The sequence below is a fragment of the Anabrus simplex genome, chromosome 4 (genome assembly GCF_040414725.1).
Source record: "Anabrus simplex isolate iqAnaSimp1 chromosome 4, ASM4041472v1, whole genome shotgun sequence".
Classification (NCBI taxonomy): domain Eukaryota; kingdom Metazoa; phylum Arthropoda; class Insecta; order Orthoptera; family Tettigoniidae; genus Anabrus; species Anabrus simplex.
The window spans coordinates 291,288,681-291,311,160 of record NC_090268.1 but is presented as its reverse complement, the minus strand read 5'-3'; the positions used below and the strand labels follow the sequence as shown (position 1 = coordinate 291,311,160).

Genomic DNA, 22,480 nt, shown 5'->3' with positions numbered 1-22,480 from the left:
AAAGAACTATACAAAAAAAATCACTTGACACATAATTAAGAGATAATATAAATCATAAGAATAGACATTCATAAAGTACCCACGCATAACATGAAGCAATTTCATATCAAGACACAGTATCTGACCTATTTATAATGAATGCTGCGGAGCAGCACAAGTTCTCTTGTAATTAGTTTCGACAGACTGAAGAACCTAACAGTTATAGAGTAACAGACTGTGTCACTCTATTAATAGCCCTATTGGTAATCTCTCATTAGATGAAAAATATTAATAAAGTCTTTGATAAGTGTACAATATATCCATGATCTTATTCTTCTTCCCAATTTCCTGGGATCACCACTTAGTACTCATTTTGCCCAGTGTTATGTCCAGATGCCTTTCCTGACATAAGCCTTATGTGTAGGGAAGTATTCACTATGGCATGTTTCTGTGGTAGTTTGCAGTATGATGTACGGTATGTAAATGTGCATTCAGATGAACACAAACCCAGCCCCTGACCTATGGAATTAACCATTAAAATCCCCGATCTAGCCAAAAATCGAATCTGGGTTCCTCTGAACCGAAGGCCAGTATACAGGCCATTCAGTCAAGGAGCCTGACATCCATGATATCCTCTGCTTGTTGTAAAAGACCACCAATTCATTCTTTGTGACTTAGATGTTTGCGAACTAGAATCTTTGTGAAATGAAGAGAAAGAATACACTGATAGGTAACACCTACCTTTTATGGAAGGCAACTATTAGCGTATCTTGGCCTTTGATCCTTTGTGAGAAATTGACCATCAGTTCCTACAAGACAGGCATCAAAATTTTGTGAATGTTACTTGAGAAAGGTTGTTTTACATGTGAAATGACATGCAATAGCCTAGATGGTATCTGTATCCCATTGAGCAGGGTAGAAATAGAATCTGCAGTAGTACAACAGTGCACAACCTGGAATGGGTCTGTATATGCCAAAGAATGCCACCGGTAGTTTCATTTAATTTTTCAGTGTTCCTTGAAAAGGTTAAAGTAAGGTGCAAGGCCTCATTTTTCTCTTCTATTATGGTGTAACAATTGCCCTGGTCTTCCCTCCTCTTAAAATCAGAACTGTTTTGCGTACCTTAGTGAGAAGATCTATGTAAGGAAGACACTGGATGGCATACTGGAGATGACCCTAGTTGGAATTCTGACTGATGCTTGTGGGATTTTTGAAATGAAAACTCACTTCCCTGTGATCAGGTTCCCCATAAAACTGAAAGTCTCATCATGATATCAAGTCACGTAGAAACAAGCTTGCTTTTGCTTCGCTGCTCATACCAGGAAGCATGATAGAAATCTTTTATTCTAACACTAAAATCTTATGTGTTGTTTTTGTTTTGCCGAATGGGGATATCTTTGGTCTTTAGCTTCATAACTGCAGAAATTCTCTGTTATAATTTATGTTATTTTCAGCTCTGTGGAATCACTTTTAACAGCAATTATTTGGGTCTAGAATTGAAAATGGTTGCACAAGTCGTGAAATGTGGAGATGTGAGTATACCGGAAAATATGACTCAAGATAGCTATCATCATTACTAGACTGTTAATCTCATCAAATTCTCAGAAGAATGAACCCAAAACCCTTCAAGGATACATATGATGGAAGCCATGAAAGAAAAAAATGAAAACAAAACATCTTTGATAGTATTATAACATCAGTATATGAAAGGAATAATGACTGATCATGGTACAGTAATAACAATAATTTATCATGTCAGAAGAAAAAAAAATGATAACTTAGAAAGAATACAAATACACATTAAAAATATTGGGTGTAACAATATTCAATATTCAAACTTCTAGGGATGATACAAGAGACCAGCAGATATGTTTTATTAAATAATCATACGTTGAAAACTGATAACTAAAGTACATTTTGACATGAGTGAGAATGAAACTATTACATTTCAATTTATTGTAATCCTTTGCAAAAACTATGCAAAAGTAAGACCTCATGCTGCATTACAAGATTTATAATGATATGCCACTTCCTGTCATACACATTCAAAGACTCTAGGCATGTTCCGGAGAGAGTAAGCAGCTGCACCCAAGCAATGAGCTCTTCCTCCATTTGACTGGAGCCTCATACCACAGACTCTTCAAGTGTCCCCACACACAAAAGTCAAGTGGGGTGAGATCGGGAGAATAAGCAGACTATGCAATGTGTCCACTGCGATCAATCTAGAAATGTAATCGTTTCATTCTCAATCATGTCAAAAAGTAACTCAATTATCAATTTCTGACTTGTGATTTTATTTAATAAAACACATTTGTTTTGGTCTCCTCTATCATTCCTAGAAGTTTTAGAATTTCATTTTTGTTACATCTGGTAAATAGACAACACTATGTATTCACATGGTGAAACTTTCGTGGATCAAAAGCTGGCCAATTGAAGTGCATTAGTTGTTGTCTTTAGCAGGTCTTATGCTATGCAACTGGCTGGGCATGTACTACACAGTATATTGCAACAAATGGGCTGTGGTCTGCGGTCTGCTCCTCCCCACATTCACACAATGTGGAATCTGCACTGAAGACCCACATCTTGAGGTTTGGCCTGCATCCACAGCACCTGAATGCAATCTATTTAGTGATTTCCAAGTCAACCAATCTACCATGTGGCCAGGAAGGAGTTATTCATCTGCTGTCATCTGGCCCACCACTCTTGAACCCTTGTTTGCCATGATGCTCCTGCAAGTGCCTTGGTAAATCTTAAGAAGCTCCTTCTTCATCTGAGATGTTAATTTGTTGGAAAATGTCCAAAAAAAAAAAAAAAAGGAAGTATCTGAAATGTCACTGCCTTGTTCTCTTTCCTAACAGCTATTTCTCGATCTCAGATCTCCATAGACCTTCTATTGTGGAGTGTGAGTTAACATGCTGGATGATGAAGGTATGTTATTTTGTGTGCAGTTAGTAGCAGATAGTATAGTTAACAAAATTACAAAATTCCGGCACCTTGGCATCTCCAAAGACCGAAAAAGTAGTTAGTAGGATGTAAAGCAAATAACATTATTATTATTATTATTATTATTATTATTATTAACAAAATTACATCATAAACTCACCTCTGTGAGCACACTCCTTCCTGAGTCGCAGTCTCAAAGGAGTTCCTGGTAATGGCTTCCCTTTCCTGCTTTCAATCATTAAGCCAATACCGAAAGATGCTATTCCAGAACTATTTCCTGAGCAAGGTAGGAACACACTAAAACCTAAAAATATAGTAACTTTAGGTAACATCAAATTAATACAATGACTTAAAAATTACAGGGCCCACTTGTTCATGAAATCAAATTCAGAATATTAAAGAGCATGCATTTTATTCCTTCTTTACGTTTCAGGCCTGGTATTAGCAGAATACACTGATATAGCCAGTAATATTACTCACCAATTTGCCATAAAATCTCTCATGAATAGGGGACAAACTTTGGTGGGTTATAAAGAACTAAAGCCTTGATGGCCCTTTGGCTTCCAAGCAACTGCTGCTCAGTCTAAATGCCTGCAGATTATGAGGTGACATGTGGTCAATGTGACAAATCCTTTCAACTATAATTTTTGGCTGCTATCTAAGCATCAGATAGCTTCCCAACTGTTCTTACATAGGCTGAGTAGACCTCGGACTAGCCCTCAAATGCAAGTAAAAGTACCCAATTTGGCCATGAATCAAACATAGGACCTTCAGGCACGAGGAAGGCTTGCTACCCCTAGACTATGGGCTAGCATAGGAGCTTTTAATTTTACTGCGCCTTCACTGAAGTACTTTTAAACCTAGATTTGTTCAATATTACTAAAGGTATTACAATAATTTAGTTTTTATTTATTGTTTGTTAGCTTGCTTGCAAAATTAGGGTTCTTGGCTCTCTTACACTTAACCACAAATTATTTTTGAGATTTTTATAGTATTATTTTAAATATTACGGTAATGAACTCGAGTCATGAAAACATGTATACTGTAAGTTACATACAGAGGAAACAATAATAACATTTCTAAAACAATAATTAAAGAATACTTAAGTTAATACAACAGCATCTACTAACTAGCTTAAAGTAAAACTTATTAACTAATGAATATGAGGCACAAAGAAATGAACTGAATGTTATTACATTACTACAGTGAAACTTCTCCAAATGGACACAGACTCTGCTACTGTATATAGTGGTCATTTTTTGTCTATGGCAGAAATACGCAGGCATATATGAGAAAATTGCTTCTCAATAATGGACATTCTCAATAAAAGGCACAGGCACAACAAAATAAGTACAGTATATGGATAAAACTCTTTTGTGCAGGGTGTCCAAGAAGTCCCCGTACCCCTAGTTTCATACATTTCATATTATAGTGGAGGGATGGATGGACTTACATATAAAAACTATGAATCCAGGGAATCTGTATGTGCACCCATGCCTTACAGAGTTCTATCCATCTCCAAGTCCTCATTGACATCTTGCGGAGCATCTCAGGAGTTATGGAACGAAAGGCTTCCTCCACACTTTGGCGCAATTCTTCATTAGTCGTGTACCAACGTTGAGCCACATGGGACTTGATTATTCTCCATAATAAGTTTCTGGCGTGGTAAGGTCCGGGCTTCATGGTGGCCATTTTGAACGGGGCTGGAGATGTTGGTGAACCACGGCCAATCCAGCGGCCTTGAAACTGTTCATCAAGGAACTTGTGCACCTGAATAGCAAAATGTGCTGGAGCCCCATCCTGCTGTAACCACACATGACCCATGATTCCCTTGTCTTGAAGCTGAGGTATTAACCAAGATTGTAACGTATGCAAATAAGATTTTCTATTCACATACCCATCAAAAAAAATACGGTCCGCACAAGTGACGTGATGATATCCCGGCCCATACCATAACATGAGGGGAGTTCCATTCCAACTCTTGCATATAATGAGGATTTTCCTTAGACCAGAAAACCACACTCTTCCTATGTGAACTGCGATATATCGCATATTCATCAGAAAATAACACTCTTGAGCAAGAGACGGAAGTCCATGTCATTGCTCCATGTCATTGTCAGATAATTCATTCACATGCATCGGCCTAAATCCTTTCATTTTCAAATCTCTTTTAATGTGGTCATGCATTGTTGACCGTGGTACTTGAAGTTCAGCTGCTCTTTTGTGAATGGATTTCAATGGAGACTGCTTAATTGATTGAGCGACAGCAGCACACGTTTCTTCCCGCGTCTTCTTACGTCCACTACGCAGCCTGTCTTTGACACTGCCTGAAGCAAACGCACGTTTCTCCCAATCAAGCAGAGTAGCTTTACGAGGTGGGGGTTTGCAAAATGATCTCTAAATGCACTCATTATCACTGTCGTTGTTTGCCCCGTATGTGGTCGTTTGTGCACCCACACACACGCCACTAATCGCTCCTCAACAGTGTAGCTGTGTCCGCTCACGTCCGCCATGACTTAACTGAAATGAGACTGACAACAATGCTAGCACCACATGCCGCAACGAGAGGTAAGTCTTATATAACCTATGCCACACTCTATCTCTACTTCTATTCATTAATTTTATCTAATTTTATCTAATTTTATCTATCATTTATTCATGTTAACTTCATGGATACCGCAATGAATTGTGAATCTATACCAGCCACAAATTAAGAATGTATCAGTTTTAACCATATCTTCATGTGCCGCCCTGACAATGTCGAACAGCATGATTTTAACAAGCACTACTATTTACGTTGGTCGATGTGGAAACACCATCTAGCTGTTCTGTGTCAGCTGGTGGTTATTTACAGTGGCATCCAGCGGCTTGCATACTGCTAACACCACTCAAGTAGATTTGGTGATTGATGATCTGACTACAGAATCAACATTTACCAGTTCCCGTTTTGCAATTGAAATTGTAATGATGAGCAGTGATGGAACTAACAATTCTATGAATATTAATACAGAAAGAGTCTGGATGATGAGCATACTCCACATGCTAAGAATTTAGGGCCTAATTTATTTTTCAGATTTTACACACAGTTCATCCCAGATTTTAATGTTAATTGTGTGTTTGTACATTTGTTTAGTTATTAGATGTATTACATTAAGGCTGAAGATGGCCAGCCAACGCTGAAACTAGTCCCTAGTTTAGTAATGTAATTCAATAATAATGCATACTATAGTATTGAAAAAGGTGGACCATTACAACATTAATTTAGTAATTATTATTGCGATCACAATTCAATACGGATCAAAACCATGAAGTTTATATCTTATGAGTGAAGTTTATATCCTATGATCAGAATTGATGGCTGTACAGATCTTGTTGTCATCCGTGGTAATCTTACCGCTGCGGGGTTCATCGAGCAGATAATGCTGCAGCATGTGTTGGTTGCTGCATACGGTGTTGGCCCTGAATTCGTACTCATGCACGATAATGTAGCACGCATCACCAGAGCTGTCTTGTGAGAACTGGACATTCAAGAGATGGAATGGCCAACAGTGAGTCCCGACCTTAATCCCATCGAGCATGTGTGGGATAGGCTTGACAGAAGAGTTTGTGCACGTTCTTTTCCACCACAGACTCTCCAAGACCTCGAACAGGCTCTCATTGTAGAATGGGACCTGATACCGCAACGTGACCTCCGTTGACTTATACGGAGCATACCACCTAGGTTCCAAGCTGTGACAAATGCTCGTGGAGGACATACACCCTACTGAAGCTCTCCAACTGTGATTAAAATCCACCCTGGAGGACTGTTATCACTTTGTTTTTGCCCCTATTTGGACATTTCTGTTTGTATTCTGAAAAAGAACATGAATCCATCGATGTTCTGTTGTACACTTCAAAGGTAAATAATAAAGGTTTAGCTGGGTGTGAGGTATTGTTTTTTGGAACATGGCATACGTTCAAAAACATGTTCCCCTAATTTTTTTTAACTGTGTATGTTGGACATTCCCTTGTTTGGCTCATCAGGTTTATATTTTATGTTTAAAGAGACTCTCTTCAACTTTATTTTACTCTGAGTTCTTTTTGCTTCTTCCTTCTCTTTACTGTCCATCTTTCTTTAATTACCTCATTTCCCACAGCTGCTTTCTTTTGTGCATTCTCTCTCTGCACTTTGCCTGGATTTCTGATGTTTTTGTGAGGGGCTCCCTTTCTTTTACCTTTGGTGTGTCTGACTATCTAAGAACATTTGCTAGGGGACACTCGACCTCGTTATCCTTCTTCTACAGTGAAAATAACTTGCAAAGTGAAAAGTTCACTTGCTAAGCTGGCAAAGTTTGCCATTTATTCCACATTTTGAAACATTTTCTTCATGAAAAACTGAAATAACACTCTTAGACTGAAAATACATACTCTAACAAATAAAGTACAGCCCCTGAAAAGATTACATATCTGCACCTAAACTTTACCCATGTAAAGATTTCTCTACTTTCCAGTCACCTTCAGATTTTAAGATGAAGTCTTCCTCAGCTATTTCCTTCAATCTAGAATATTTTTGAAACCTTGCAGTGACATCAAGAAGCAGTTCAACTTCATTAGCAATATCAACCATCCTTCAGGCACACACTGTAATCAACTGCATTACTGTTCCATGGACACAGACCACATGCTTCAAAATCTTCCCTGATTAATAGAACTCATAGAATTAGAGTAGGTTAAAGCATTATCTGATCCTGTAATGATTAAAAGGCAGTATTTTTCGACCTTAAAGTTTTCTTATGTGTATGAATGATATGAACAAAGAATTGGAATCACAGATAAAGCTTTTTGCTGATGATGTTATACTGCATGGACTAGTAAATAAGTTACAAGATTGTAAGCAACTGAAAAAAGACCTGGACAATATTATGAGATGGACAGCATGGACGTGGTGAAAAGGCAGGTTGTAAGTTCATTACATTGAAAAGTGAAGTGTGTCCTGAGGTCATCCAGAAAAAGTCCTCTCAGTTTTAATTACCATGTTGATGGGGTGAAAGTACCTCACAGGGATCACCATAAGTACTTAGGTGTCAATATCATCATAATCATCATCATCATTTTCCAACTCCAGTTTCCCAGGTGTGATGAACAAACATTTACTATCTCTTCCTGTCTGCATACATATTCTGTTCCAGGACATCTTCCCATCTGAGACCTCTCTCCTCCACATCTGATTTCACTGTGTCTATCCAGCATTTTCTTGTTCTTTCCCTTGGTCTTTTTCCTTGGACAATAAGGTCGAAATATTCTGGCAAGTCTCTCGCTCTTCATTCTCATAATGTGCCTATACCACTTAAGTCTATGCTTCTGTATTGCACTGGTAATAGTGACCTCAATGCCAGCCACCCTCCTATTTACTTCATTCCTGATTTTGTCCTTTTGAGTAGTTTGCTTCAAATCTTATTTCTGTTGCCTGAATTCTGCTGTAGTCATTGTTTAGTAGAATACATGCCTCTAAACCATATGTGAGAATTGGTACCAAGTAGGTATGGTACGGTTGTTTTTGCCGCTTTTTGAGGTATAGCTATCAGTCTTAGAGTAGGTTTCTGACTTGATTGTTAAAGTTTGATGCTTTCTGTGTCCTGCTGAGTATTTCCTGCTTGCCAGTGTTGTATTTGGAGATAGCCCTTCTAAGGTACTTGAAGTGAGAAACTGATTTCTGTTCCTTCCAAAGAGAGTTTTTCATCAACAATAAATATTATGTCATTCGTATTGACGTTAAATTGGGTAAGAATGGGTTCACCTATTCAGTACATAAATATTACTACATTTTCATAAAAATTGGCCATATTCTCATTAAAACTAATGATACTAGTTTCGACCTTACTTGAGGTCATCCTCAGCCATTACGTAGTCAAAATTGGCATAATTAAAAATACTGAAATAAGAGCCACACTGTGATATCTGGATTTCTTCATTTTGATAATTACTTATAAAATATATATTTTTTTCATTTATAAATTGACCTTTTTCATGAATTATTAAGAAAAGAATATTCATTAGGACATATTCTCTATGGAATATTGTACAAGTGTTTCCATGACGACTGCTTTCTATTGTAGAAATAATTTATATATTTTCTCTTGAGTTATTTGTTTGTTTTAATGTTGTCAATCTTATGTTAATTTTAACGACACTTCCTCTAAAGCATTACTTTGTCAATTTATATATTTTTCATCTAAACAGTGTTATGTGGCTGAGATGTTGATAATATACGAAACATGTACCACTTTTGACCATTAAAAATTGCCTTAAGCAATCATTGTATCGACTAGGTGGAAAATAAATAAATGAAGCTGATTTTATGTAAGCAGTTTGACTATCGTAGGCTATGGCTTCTCAGACCTTAAATTCTGCCATGGGGAATAGGGTGGGCCGAAAAAACTCGAATTCCTTTTTACAAGTCGTAATACTGCGGAAAAGTTGCGAATTGGTGAGAATAAAATGGGGTAAAAAAAGAAACAAAATAGGTTCATTTCTTCCGGTCACGCACGTGCTCTAAAGTCTGACGAAATTTGGAAAAATGTATATTTTTACGATAATTTTCTACCTTGATTAACTTGTCAATATTTAAGTGGAATAGCTCTACTAGACTCTTACTCGAACCAATAATGATTTGGAAAAAAGAATGGTTCAAATCAGTTAAGGTCTTCCGTTCACGCAACAGCCGTCAAAAATCTAACAAATACTCGCGCTCGTCGTAACTCGCTCGGGTCAAAGACTCTGGCGCTCAGTCCACCTACACTCTCGCCACCACGCCGTGCCATTGTTGTGTCAGTCTGCACTTATACCTCGTGTTTTATGCGTGTTTCATTCGCTCTTCCAGTTACTACTGTGTCATTTGCATCTACTGTATTTCGATGTTTGTTTTGTGTTATGACATTTTTGTGTAACTTTGTGACTTAACAGTGGTATACTATAGCTGTACCTCGGAAACTCATCACAAGACAGGTATTTGATTGCCCTATATTTGCTGCACCTAAAGACTTTTCATCAAACAAGCTAAAGTTAAAGTTAAAGTTAAAGTTGTTACCCCTCTAGTAAAGGTAGCAATAGCGACCAAGATACTGGTCTTCATCATCAGTTTCAACAATAGTTACATTTGAATAAGAGCACGTGGATTTCAGATGGCATTCAGATTCATCACCCAGAATTAAATGGCTGTCACGCGATCTCCTTTTCAATGATTTAATACATTTTTTTGTTTCAGACACTTCCAACCCTCCAATTTTTCCTATTCCGTGTGCTCGTAATAAGTAAACAAATCTTAGCTCAATAGCAGGTATTTTGTTTGATTTTGCACACAGTTGAGAGTTATATCGCATTTACATAAATCAGGGGTTATGTTACAAATTAAATTAACAACAGTGGGGCATTTGAAAGCCGCTACGTCAAAAAGCAATGAGCATTTTTACTTAAACTCGTCAATTTTCTGCTTAAACGAATCGTTATTCTTATCCCGAGTATATGATTTTTCGAATGCTGTAATATTTAGCATGCAACGCTTTTATAAGTTGCACAATTCTCTTATCTGTAACCGTTGGGATGGATGCTTTCTGATACAAACCAAGTATTTTGTTAGCTACTGTACTGGCAACGTGTGAAAAACTGACGCTCTTATTATTAACTTTAAGCACCAAGTGGTATCTCTCCTGTGAACAGCACCGAATCACGTCCTCACCAGTAGGAAGCTTGTTTGATGAAAAGTCTTTAGGTGCAGCAAATATAGGGCGATCAAATACCTGTCTTGTGATGAGTTTCTGAGGTACAGCCATAGTATACCACCGTTAAGTCACAAAGTTACACAAAAATGTCATAACACAAAACAAACATCGAAATACAGTAGATGCAAATGCCACAATAGTAACTGGAAGAGCGAATGAAACACACAGCAAACGCGAGGTATAAGTGCAGACTGACACAACAATGGCACGGCGTGGTGGCGAGAGTGGTAGGTGGGCTGAGCATCAGAGTCTTTGACCCGAGCGAGTTGCAACGAGCGCGAGAATTTGTTAGATTTTTGACGGCTGTTGCGCAAGCGGAAGATCTTAACCGTTATGAACCATTCTTTTTTCTAAATCATAATTGGTTCGAGTAAGAGTTGACTAGAGCTATTACATTTAAATATTGACAAGTTAAGCAAGGTAGAAAATTATCGTAAGAATATACATTTTTCCAAATTTCGGCAAACTTTAGAGCACGTGCGGGACCGGAAGAAATGAACCTATTTTGTTTCTTTCTTTACCCCATTTTATTTTCCCCAATTTGCAACATTTCCATGGTATTACGACCTGGAAAAAAGAATTTGAGTTTTTTCGGCCCACCCTAATGGGGAAGTGTGCCACTCAACAGTGAGGTTGGGACTGTGGCATTAACCAGAAGCCCTCTACACGTGGGCATAATGATCATTAGTCCTATAGTGAAGCGGCACTCATCATTAAACACTGCACATCGCCAGTTTGTGGCCTGATATCACTGCAACTGGGGTCACTGCTGTTGTGAAGTTACCAGCAACACACATAACGGGTGCTGGGCTCATAGGGTTGCTGCTGCAAAGCATCTGGAAATGGTTCATGGGCACACAGGAGTCCCTACACAGGCTAGTATCACGGACCAGGTCTCCATGGGATTCTTTGCGCCTGGCACACAGTCCGTCAATCCTCTTGACTAGTGGTTGCCCTCACCCTCCGTGTGTGTGGATTCCTTCATTTATTCACTGTCCCCAACAACAATGGGCAATATGGTTTGAAAGCTCCACATGGTGGGCTATATAGCAATACAGCGATTACATGTCCTTGATCAAAGTCTTGGCATCTTTCCGGCATTCTTCTTACCCTGTATGCTGGCTTGGTATCATCCGGTATTTCCTGCATTAATGCGCCCTCATTTTTATGCTAGTTTTATAAGACGACTGGACAGTGTTTGCACCACTACTGCTCATGTGCAGTCAAATGCAAACACACCAAAATGGGATCATGTGCATACCAGCCTGTACTCTCGCTATTTACAACGGTTAGCAGTTGTTACATGGATCCTTCGTGGTGCACTATTTTTATTGTCCAGCAGTGAATAGACCTAATAACAAGCCGATAGTGAGTGGCATAAATTTTTCAAAAGCAACTAGGAATCTTCACTGATACATTTATGGTGGGAAGATAATGATTCTTGACATCCTTCACATAATCATAATAATATTACACAGGATTAAAATGACTAACCTTACACTTTTTCAACAGTAAATGTATTTCTCAACTGGAGTACTTTCTACCATGTGAAATTGATGATCTTCAGCTTGTATGCTGAGTTCTCAGCCTGAAGGCTGGTTGGCTTTCTAACTACTCCATCATCAGATATACCAGAAGGGGCATATCAGAGAAAAGAGAAGCAAAGTATTTTCTCATCACTTTCTGCAGCTTACCATTGCAAAAAGTTTAGTGTAGTCAGATCAATCACTATTCTTCAATTCAGCAACTAAAAAAATAATTCAAGAGATATTAGAAATGTACCTTTTGGTCTCCTTGGGACTCGTCCTTTTGTTTTGATAGATATAACTGGTGGATCTAAAATAGTTTCATCAAAAGACTGAAGCCGATCAAAATTGTAATTATACTTCTTAACTCCTGATTTCCATGTGAAGTTAACATAGCCAACCTACAAATTCAATACAAGTATTAAATAGTGACTCATTGCTGTAAATAATTAATTCTTCCTTTTAAAAGCATGAATACAGACCTCGGATGGAATTATGGGAAGATATTTCTCAAAATTAGGATCTAGTATATAAGGCAAAACTTGTCCGTCCACAATAGCATATATTTCCATTGACATACCTGTAAACAATAATAATTTAAAATTTATAAATGAACATGCACTGAAAATTGAACAAATTATTTACACAAAAAGAAAAAAAGCAAACAGAGAAAAAGCAAATGGAGGTATAGTTTCAAGCTCAATGAATCTGCTATAGTATGTCAAATATGGCACAAAGCAGCAGAAAGAAATTAAGCTCAGCATTCATACACCTAAAATCTCAAATGTAACCTTGACTAAATGTGCTCAAATTCCTCAGTACACTTTTAGATGCCAATATAGTTTTCATGATTGTATGAGAACAAAGATTGACTGATTTGGTTGAGTTCAAATCCTTCTTAAAAATAAGGGTTATTAGGTACAGTCAAACCAAATCATAACATCTCTCCAACAACTATTCTTGTATTTTCTGCACTTGAGGCTGATGAAATCCTTAGATCCTAGCGGAATAGTGATGGTCTCCTAAACTTTAATATTTGTACTACAATTTTAAAGGGGTGGGGGGTGGGGGCACTTTTAAATAATGTAAGATGTATGCATGACTGTTGCTCTCATGGGCCTACCATACCACTGAGTAGCGTTTCAAAGAGAAGAGAGAAAGTACCATCTGAAAGATGACTAACAAAGGAAAATTGTCTTTAAATTCTTTGATTTAAGGAAATACCGAGCTCGATAGCTGCAGTCGCTTAAGTGCGGCCAGTATCCAGTATTCAGGAGATAGTAGGTTCAAACCCCACTGTCGGCAGCCCTGAAGATGGTTTTCCGTGGTTTCCCATTTTCACACCAGGCAAATGCTGGGGCTGTTCCTTAATTAAGGACACAGCTGCTTCCTATCCATTCCTAGCCCTTTCCTGTCCCATCGTCGCCATAAGACCTATCTGTGTCGGTGCGACGTAAAGCAAAAAAAAAAAAAAAAAAAAAAAAAATTTAGGGAAGTCAAATGTTGGAGTATGGATTATGGAAACCTCCATTTAATTGTGCCCACACAGAAAGACTTCTTTCTCAAAGAAACACAGGAAACTGGCATTCTTCAGGGTTCTCATTTCTAATCACATTGACTGATACAATGTCCACCATCTGATTCCCAGTTCTTGTGTGATGTTCTACTTTCAGTAATACCAAAAATTCTTCAACAACGATTTTGTCATTAAGATAATGTAACAGATCCACATTGGTTTACTCAAAATACATGAGTAAACTCAGTGACACATTATGGACGGCTGACCTTATAATGTTGCTACATTGCTGTTATACACTCACTTTTCCCATCAAGACAATAGAAGTGTGGTATATGACTGAACAAATGCATGCATTCTAAAAATGCTAAATAGGTTGGTTAGGAACTGGTTCACTTAAAATGTACCTAATTTCCAGCCTGTTCACCAAATATGCTCCTTACATGCACAGTCAAAAGTTCTTTGCAACTTGCACACAAAGTGCTGCAGGTTGAGAATTATATTATCAGTGTTATTTTAACAAGTGATGCAATCAAAAATTGATCCAAGAGCCACATAGGTAGTCAAAATACATGTTGACAGATTGTGAACTAGATAAGGATGTAAGTAAATATCTTGTTCAAATGGGCTGATGACCTAGATGTTAGGCCCCTTTAAACATCAAGCACCATCATCATCTCATTCAAACATATAGTAACTAATATTTATACCTTATCTTACAACCAGAAATACACTATCTGCACACCAAGCCTTCAGCTGCCTTTAATAGCAGTAGCAGAAATCATAGAGACATCTAGACTCTAGTTTACATGTCCACATACTTTTGATCATATAGTGTACGATGATCAGCTTTAAGCTGATGACTCAAGGTGTACATGCATGTCTATACTATTTTAATAGATTTCACAAAGAACTACTCCATGAATCAAAAGTGAACATTGATTGCCTCCTTTCATCAGAGATATTTCCAGGACTTCGTTCACCAGTATCCGGACGTGTAGGTTGTCTTCAGGATGGTTCTAAAGTAGGAGAGAATGTAGGATGCTTATCTTCGATGAAGACAGTACCAAGATCTCACTTCCAAGTGTCTCTACTGTGTATACTGTGGAGCTCTTTGCCATCTTAGAAACTCTCTGCAGTTTGCGATGAGTGATGAAGGAGGTCACTTTGTCATGTGTACCGACTCATTAAGTTCTCTACAGTCTATTAATACCTGTTTTACTGGGCAAGTTGGCCATGCGGTTAGGGAGTTAAGACCATTAGGCCTTCTCTTATACTGGATTCAAATCCCACTGTCGGCAGCCCTTAAGATGGTTTTCTGTGGTTTCCCATTTTCATACCAGGCAAATGCTGAAGTTGTATCTTAATTAAGGCCACAGTTGCTTCCTTCTCACTCCTAGCCCTTTCCTATCCCATTATCACCATAAGACCTGTTTGTGTCAGTGCAACATAAAGCCAATTGAAAAAAAAAAAACTGTTTCCTGCAACACCCATTGATCCTGCAGATTCATGACCTTGTCTGATTGTGTGATGGTGGTAATAGAATCACCTTCATGTGGCTTCCAAGCCACATTGGGAATGTGGGAAATGAACTTGCAGATCAAGCTGCAAAAGAAGCAGTAATTTTACCACCTAGAACTGCTAGAGATATTGGTTCTCAATTATGTTGAACCATCTTGGCGTCCTGGGAGTTGGAGTGGCTAGCTATCTGAACTCCCAATAAATTGAGACCAATTAAGAAGACAAGTGCCATATGGCAGTCTTCTTTTCATGCTTTATTGGAGAGAGGCCGTAGTTTTGTGTTGGCTGATGATAGGTCACTCTTACCTCCTAAAGAGGGAAGACCACCATTGTGTTCTTATGGTTGCTGAATTCACAGTAGCCCACATCCTCACAGAGTACAAATATCTCTCTGGCCTAAGACAGAACCTCGGCCTGCAGAAGACACTCAAACTCATAATAGCTGACGGCAAGAATACTGCCGATCTTGTCATTCCCTTTATGTGTGAGAGTGGATTAATCAAGGGCATATAAATTTCAAGTTTTCTGTTACTCAGGGAACTTTTGATGCATTTGTGTCTCTTTTGGCTTAATAAAATAAGTTTTGTTTTATTTTAAATTCCTCTATTGAATAAATACTTGTATTTTAATTTTAATCTTTACTTAATTTGTTCAGAGAGGATGATTCCCTAGTTGTACTTCCTCTTTAAACAAATATCGCCACCACCACCACCACCACCTGAATTGAAGAAATTGAAAATTCACAAATTTTGAGCAATATTAGTTGAGATTTAATGGTTGTTATCCACATATGAAACATTAAGTTTTCTATGGGGTAAATTAGACAGAATCCAGTAAAATTGTGACGTGTTCCTTTTGCAAAGTCTTAATAGCTGTCTAGTGATTACTGACAACCTGCAGAAGAAATTACTACGGTATAGTTATTTGACATTAGTGTCCACAGAAACGTGCAATAGTGAATACATCCCTCCACATAGGGTTGGTGTCAATGGAATCTGGCCTTAAAAGAGGGCCTAGTCCATATGCGCAGCACAGTTTTCACCCACGATCCCACCAGGATATAGAAAAAATTATGGAAGGCATCTGACATGAGCATAAAGTTGATTATACTCCTCTATCTCGACAACTCATGTTCTGCACTATTGTTACACCTGGTGCCCTTTTCCATTCCCATATATTCCCATTGGAAGACAACAGTTTTAGATCCAATTTTCTAAATACTAGTTCAGGATCAAATATCACCTTAAAGTACTAGTTGAAATAAAATAGTCCAAATTCTTCTCCAAGCTGCTGTCCAGATTAATAGTCACAATTTTTGACTGGTCTGCACTATCATAATTTTGGAAAGTTTGAATCATTTTGACTTCTATGTCTGCAGATATTCCCTAAGAGACGCAAGATGAGGAATGAAAGGTTAATATGTGGTATCTGTTTCCTTTCTACTAACATCAAGTCAGTCTTGATCATCATCATCGTCATCATCATTTCCCTTTATCCAGCTGTAGCCGGGTAGGGGCAAATATGGTTCCTCTCCACTTTCTCCGGTCTTTCCACCACTCCTCCTCCAACACTGTGTCCCAGTCCAGGTTTCTTTCTATAATGCTGCGTTGGATGGTATCCTTCCATCTCAATCGTGGTCGTCCACGGCCTCTCCTTCCTTGGATTTGCATTTCCATCACCCTTTTTGGCATTCTTTCGTCGCTCATTCGCTTTATGTGCCCAAACCATCTTAGTCGGCTCTTCTCTATTCTATCATTCATTTTTTCCACTCCAATTTCTTCCCGGATTTTCTCATTCCTTATTTTGTCTCGTCTACTCTTCTGTATCATACTCCTCAAGAATTTCATTTCGGCTGCCTGTATTCGACTCTCATCCTTCTTTGTCATTGTCCAAGTTTCTGCTCCGTAAGTTGTTATGGGTACGTAATACATCTTGTACATAGTATCCTTTGCTTCCATTGCCACATCTTTGTCCCATAACATATTTCTTACACTATGATAGAAACAACTTCCAGCTTGAATCCTTTTACTAATCTCAGCATCCAGTCGAGCATTCTCCATTAATTCACTCCCCAGGTATTTAAACGTTCCCACTACTTCCAGGGGCTTGTCTGCAAGTCTAATCTGACCTTTCCCTTCTTTCTCCCCTCTAGTCATAACAAGAGTTTTACTCTTTTCTACACTTATTTTCAATCCACATTTTTCAATCTTCCCATTCACCACATTCAACTGTTCTTGAACCTTCCTGTCGTCTTCTCCCCAAATCACAATATCATCTGCAAATAACATCATGTTCATTTCTCTTCCTCCATATGCTGCTTTTGCTGTTCTCATCATGTCATCCATTACTATTGTAAACAGGATTGGTGATAGAACACTTCCCTGTCTCAGCCCACTAGTTATTTTGAACCAACTTGTCCTGCCAACTTGTGTTTGCACGCAACTACAACATTCCTTATACAATGCCATGATCATTTTTATTAATCCCTGTCCAATTCCTTTTTGCACCAGACTGTCCCAAACTTTCGTCCTAGGGACACTGTCATATGCCTTTTAAATATCAATGAATGTCATCACCATATCATTCCCGTACTCCCAATGCTTTTCCATTAGTTGTCTCATAATGAAAATGGGCTCTATTGTTGACCTTCCACTTCTGAAACCAAACTGATTTTCCTGTATCTGTTTCTCAACCCTCAACCTTATTCTACTTTCCAGTATCCTTTCCATTATCTTAGCAACATGGGATATTAGAGTAATTCCCCTGTAGTTCTTCAAAACTTTCTTATCACCTTTCTTGAAAATTGGGATGATTATTCCTTTTTGCCAATCCTCAGGGACCTCCTTATTCTCCCAGACATTCCTGAGAACCCGATATGTCCACTGCAGGCCTACAGCTCCAGCTGCCTTTATCATCTCCACTGAAATTTCATCTATTCCAGCAGTTTTTCCATTCTTCATCTTTCTTACTGCCATTTCAATTTCATTTATTGTAATTTCTTTATCCATTTCTTCGTCAACTAATTGCCTTTCCTGGTCGTCCATTGAATGACTGTCATCCGTTCTTGTGTTCAGCAGCTTCTGAAAATACTCTCTCCATCTATTTCTTATTTCTTCTGGCTTTGTTAAAATTATGCCACCTTCATCCTTCACAAATCTGGTGTTTACTTGATCTCTCTTTTTGTTTCTTAAGATACCATACAGTAATTTCTTGCTGCCCTGCATATCATCTCTCAATTTCTGTGTGAATAAGGCCCAGCTTTTCCTCTTTTCTTCCTCCACTACTTTCTTGGCCAAATTCTTTGCCTCCACATATTTTCTTCTACTTTCTTCAGTCTTAGATGTTTTCCATGCTTTCCATGCCATTTTCTTTTCCTTCACTTTAATCTTTACCCTATCATTCCACCAGTGTGTTTCTTTGTCCTTCACATTTCCTGATGTTCTACCACACACCTTTTCTGCACATCCAACCAGTGCTTCCTTAAATCTTTTCCATTCCTCTTCAACATTCCCCACCTCTGTTCTGGGTACCAAGGGTATTATTTCCCTTTGAAATTCTTCTTGTATGCTTTTCTCCTTCAACTTCCATACTTTAATTCTTTTCTCTCTTCTTAATTGGGGTTTTTCAATCTTCCAACTTTCAATTTTCCTATCACAACTCTATGATCTCCACCAAAGGCTTCTTCAGGCATGGCTGTTACATCTACAAGGTTCTTCCGGTGTTCTTTCTCTATGATTATATAATCAATCATGGTCTTTGTTCATCTGTCTCCCCAGCCATACCTTGTAATCTTCTGACTGTTCTTCTTCCTAAACCAGGTGTTTCCAACAATCAATTGATTCCTCATGCAAAAATCCACCAACAACTCGCCTTCTGGATTTACATTTCCATATCCAAAGGGCCCTACAACATCTTCCTTTCCTTGTCTTTCCATTCCAACTTGTGCATTTAGATCTCCCATCAATAGTACTTCCTTATCTTCTATCTGTCTCTCCACTTCCTCTAAGAAGTCCTCTAGATGTTCATCTATGCAACCAGTTTGTGGGGCATACAACTGAAATAGATCTTTCACACCATTTTCAACCTGGAGTCTCATCATCATCATCCTATCGCTGACGTACTTTGTATATTCCAGATATTCTTGGATTTCTCTTCTAAGTATGATGGCCACTCCATTTTTTGCTTCAGGTCCTCCGCTGTAATACAGCCTGTATCCTTCTCTCAGAGGGATCTCCCCTGTACCCCTCTTCTTGGTCTCGCACAGTCCAAGTATGGCTATATCTTTTTCTATCATGAAGTCAACCAGTTCTTCTGTCTTTCCTGTCAGTGTCAGTACATTAACTGTTGCAATTTTGATGTAGTTTGGTGCTGGTTGCCCATTTTTCACAGTTCCCCCAGCACCTGAAGAGCTGCACGTCGCTTTTAGCAGGGGACGCCCTAACCTTTTCCGAGGCACCATATCTGCTTTGTCCATATAGGCTATTGTTACGATGGGCTCGCCACACCCAAAGGCATTTTATACCTACTGCCAGGTTCAAAATTAGGCCGCCCCTAACATGGAGACAGACGCCTTTCGTAGCCGCTCCTCTGGAGTACAGACGCTACGGGTATGCCCCTTCCGCCATCTCCGCCGTACCGAAGTCCACCTTCTCCGCCGTAGATGCCGTTGAGGTCTTCACTCGTAACCCTGAGCTGGGACCCATACCAGATGTTACACACCGGGTCAGTGTGCTCTGGGACTCACATAGGCAGGGGTGCCACTCCCTGGGTAGGGCTGCCTCCGAAGAGGGTCCCTACCTGCTAAGAGGGTCCCTACCTGTCTTGATATATAATTAAATTGATGATTTTGAAAACAGTAATTTCAATTAAAACTATTTTACAACATTTTCAATATAGAACAGACATACAGGAGCTTTTTTTTTTCTTTCAAATACAAGTAGGTTGAGTTACACAAGATGCCATCAAAGTTTTGTAACATTATTGCTGATTATTCTATGCTTTTTAGAATTTGATAATGGTCTGCTTCCATATAAAATACCTTATACATAGGCTATACCATTCTTTTCTACTATCCATTTTATTGAATTTGCACATCCAATGCTGTTGCTTGAAATGTTAATGGCCCTTTTTCTTCATATTAGCCAATTAGGTGGTGAATTCTCCCTGTTACCAATGTCAGTTTGGCACTTCTTCATATTACACTTTATAACATCTTTATATCACTTTTTCTGTCCTTCCTGATAATAATAATATCCATTCTCCAAAAGAGAATTAATCACTTGCTTTGGAAAGTATAGTGTTAGGCACTTGGGTGACATGGTCGACACATCAGAGTTGTTTGAGAGGATTTGCCTCATTTAAGATAGATCAGTCTTCTGTACATGTTTAGTATCATGCCAGCATCATGCTTGATTTAATTTGTTTTTAGAAAAAGTTAGGTAATGTAACATGCTCAGGCAAAAAAAAAAAAAACCAACTTAAGAGCAAAATACGGAGGGGGGTGCTTTTTCTTATTTGTGACAACTATTAATTACAATAGATTATAAAGAGTCTTCAGCATTGTGTAGAACCGTAGTATCCCTGCAGCAGCACCTTTCCTCTGGATGGTGCAAATGGAACAGTCTGTTGTCTTTGGGAACAGTTTGGAAGTGGATGCCACAAGTACAGACAGTCTTTTAGTACATGAAAAACAGTTTTAGGTGCTATGCCTGTCTCTTGGGCTAACTCACAAATCCTGTGGGTTGTATCTGTTCCCAGCAACCCGCCAACAAGCGGCACGTCCTTGCCACCGACTCTAGGGCAACTTGGCCGAGGCATCGTCCATTTTTTAAGGCTTTGACCCACCGTACCTTGATTCTGGTTCTGTAAGGCAATTCTAAATCCTTGCACACCTCATAAAAACCTTCATCACACTGTCATGTTGAACAGCCATGGGTACATTCAATTTTAATCCAGCTGTGCTATTCTTGTTTCCTGAAGACATCTTGTAAACTAACCGTTCAGTTAATCAAAATGTGATACAAATGTCCTCAAATCAATTTAATTGGTAAAATCCACTTTTCAATACTTTACACAATCATCTAACAGCACATGTTTCAATCCTTTAATTGGACCTTCTTCAGCTATCACTATGGCAATTAGACCTTTTTTCAGCTATCAATAAAGGACTGAAACACGTACTATTAGATGATTGTGTAAAGTACTCAAAGATGGATTTTGCCGATATAATTTCCTAAGAACGTTTTTATTATATTTTAATTGTAATGCAATATGGAAGGCAATATTAAATTTATTACATCTAAAACTAATCGTTCAACCAGCCTCTTACAGGCTATGCTATTCTTCACAGCACAGTACATGCGTGGGACGTTGGATGGACAAGTCCATGTACTGTGAAGTAGGCTGGGTACCACTCTAAGGTGTGTTTATTCGAGAAACACTGGTTTTGTATCTTGGTGTTCATTCAACAGTTGTTACTAATAAAGAAACAAATGGATAGCAGCATCAATAGAGCACACAGTAAGAAAAAATTATATTTGGCTGCAGCTTCTATCACAGGAGGAAAGAGAAAGAATGGTGGTAAACATTGCTGAAAGACATACAGTGCTATGAGGTAAGCAGGAGTGGGGATAGTAGACATGAGAGAAGGTAAAAAAAGGAGTAGTTATCTTATGTTGAGGTCAGATGTTTCCCTGAACTTGAGCGCATCAGTTGATGTCAAATTTCCAACTTCTAAGGGCAAGAAGGTGGCAAGACAGGAGTAAAATTTGAAAGAATGTAACAGTGAAACACTTTTCAAATGTGTTTTGATTGGATGAAGACGGATAAGGAAGATCCACATTATGGATTCCAGGTACTGAAGTGGTCACATATTCATTTCGCTAGAATGTCTACAGTGAAGCCAATATAGAAACTTCAGCAGAGTCTTCAATGAAGCTGGCAGATGATTCTAGATGACGTGTAGTAAAGGCAATCTTGTAAAGGAGTACTACTTGTTGATGATGTACCAACTTAATGTGGTAAATGAAATGACGTATGGCTTTTAGTGCTGGGAGTGTCCGAGGACAAGTTCGGCTCGACAGGTACAGGTCTTCTGATTTGACGCCAGTAGGCGGCCTGCCTGTCGTGATGAGGATGAAGTGATAATGAAGATGACACATAAACCCAGCCCCCGTGCCAGCCAAATTAACCAATGATGGTTAAAATTCCCGACCCTGCCGGGAATCGAACCCGGGACC

At 38.6% G+C, this 22,480-nt stretch overlaps 1 protein-coding gene across 6 annotated transcripts in view; it reads right to left on the bottom strand.

Moving 5' to 3' along the window:
* Positions 1–22,480, bottom strand: part of LOC136871898 (protein shifted) — a 198,448-nt gene that overhangs the window by 141,825 nt on the left and 34,143 nt on the right. For 5 of the 6 annotated variants that reach the window (XM_067145593.2, XM_067145594.2, XM_067145595.2 and 2 more), the window contains exons 3-5: positions 12,688–12,785; positions 12,462–12,606; positions 3,083–3,226 (exon numbers count right to left, since the gene is read on the bottom strand). In XM_067145593.2, coding sequence (XP_067001694.1) covers positions 3,083–3,226; positions 12,462–12,606; positions 12,688–12,785 — 387 coding nt within the window. The remainder of the gene's footprint in view (positions 1–3,082; positions 3,227–12,461; positions 12,607–12,687; positions 12,786–22,480) is intronic. The other variant, XM_067145596.2, reaches the window with a different exon arrangement.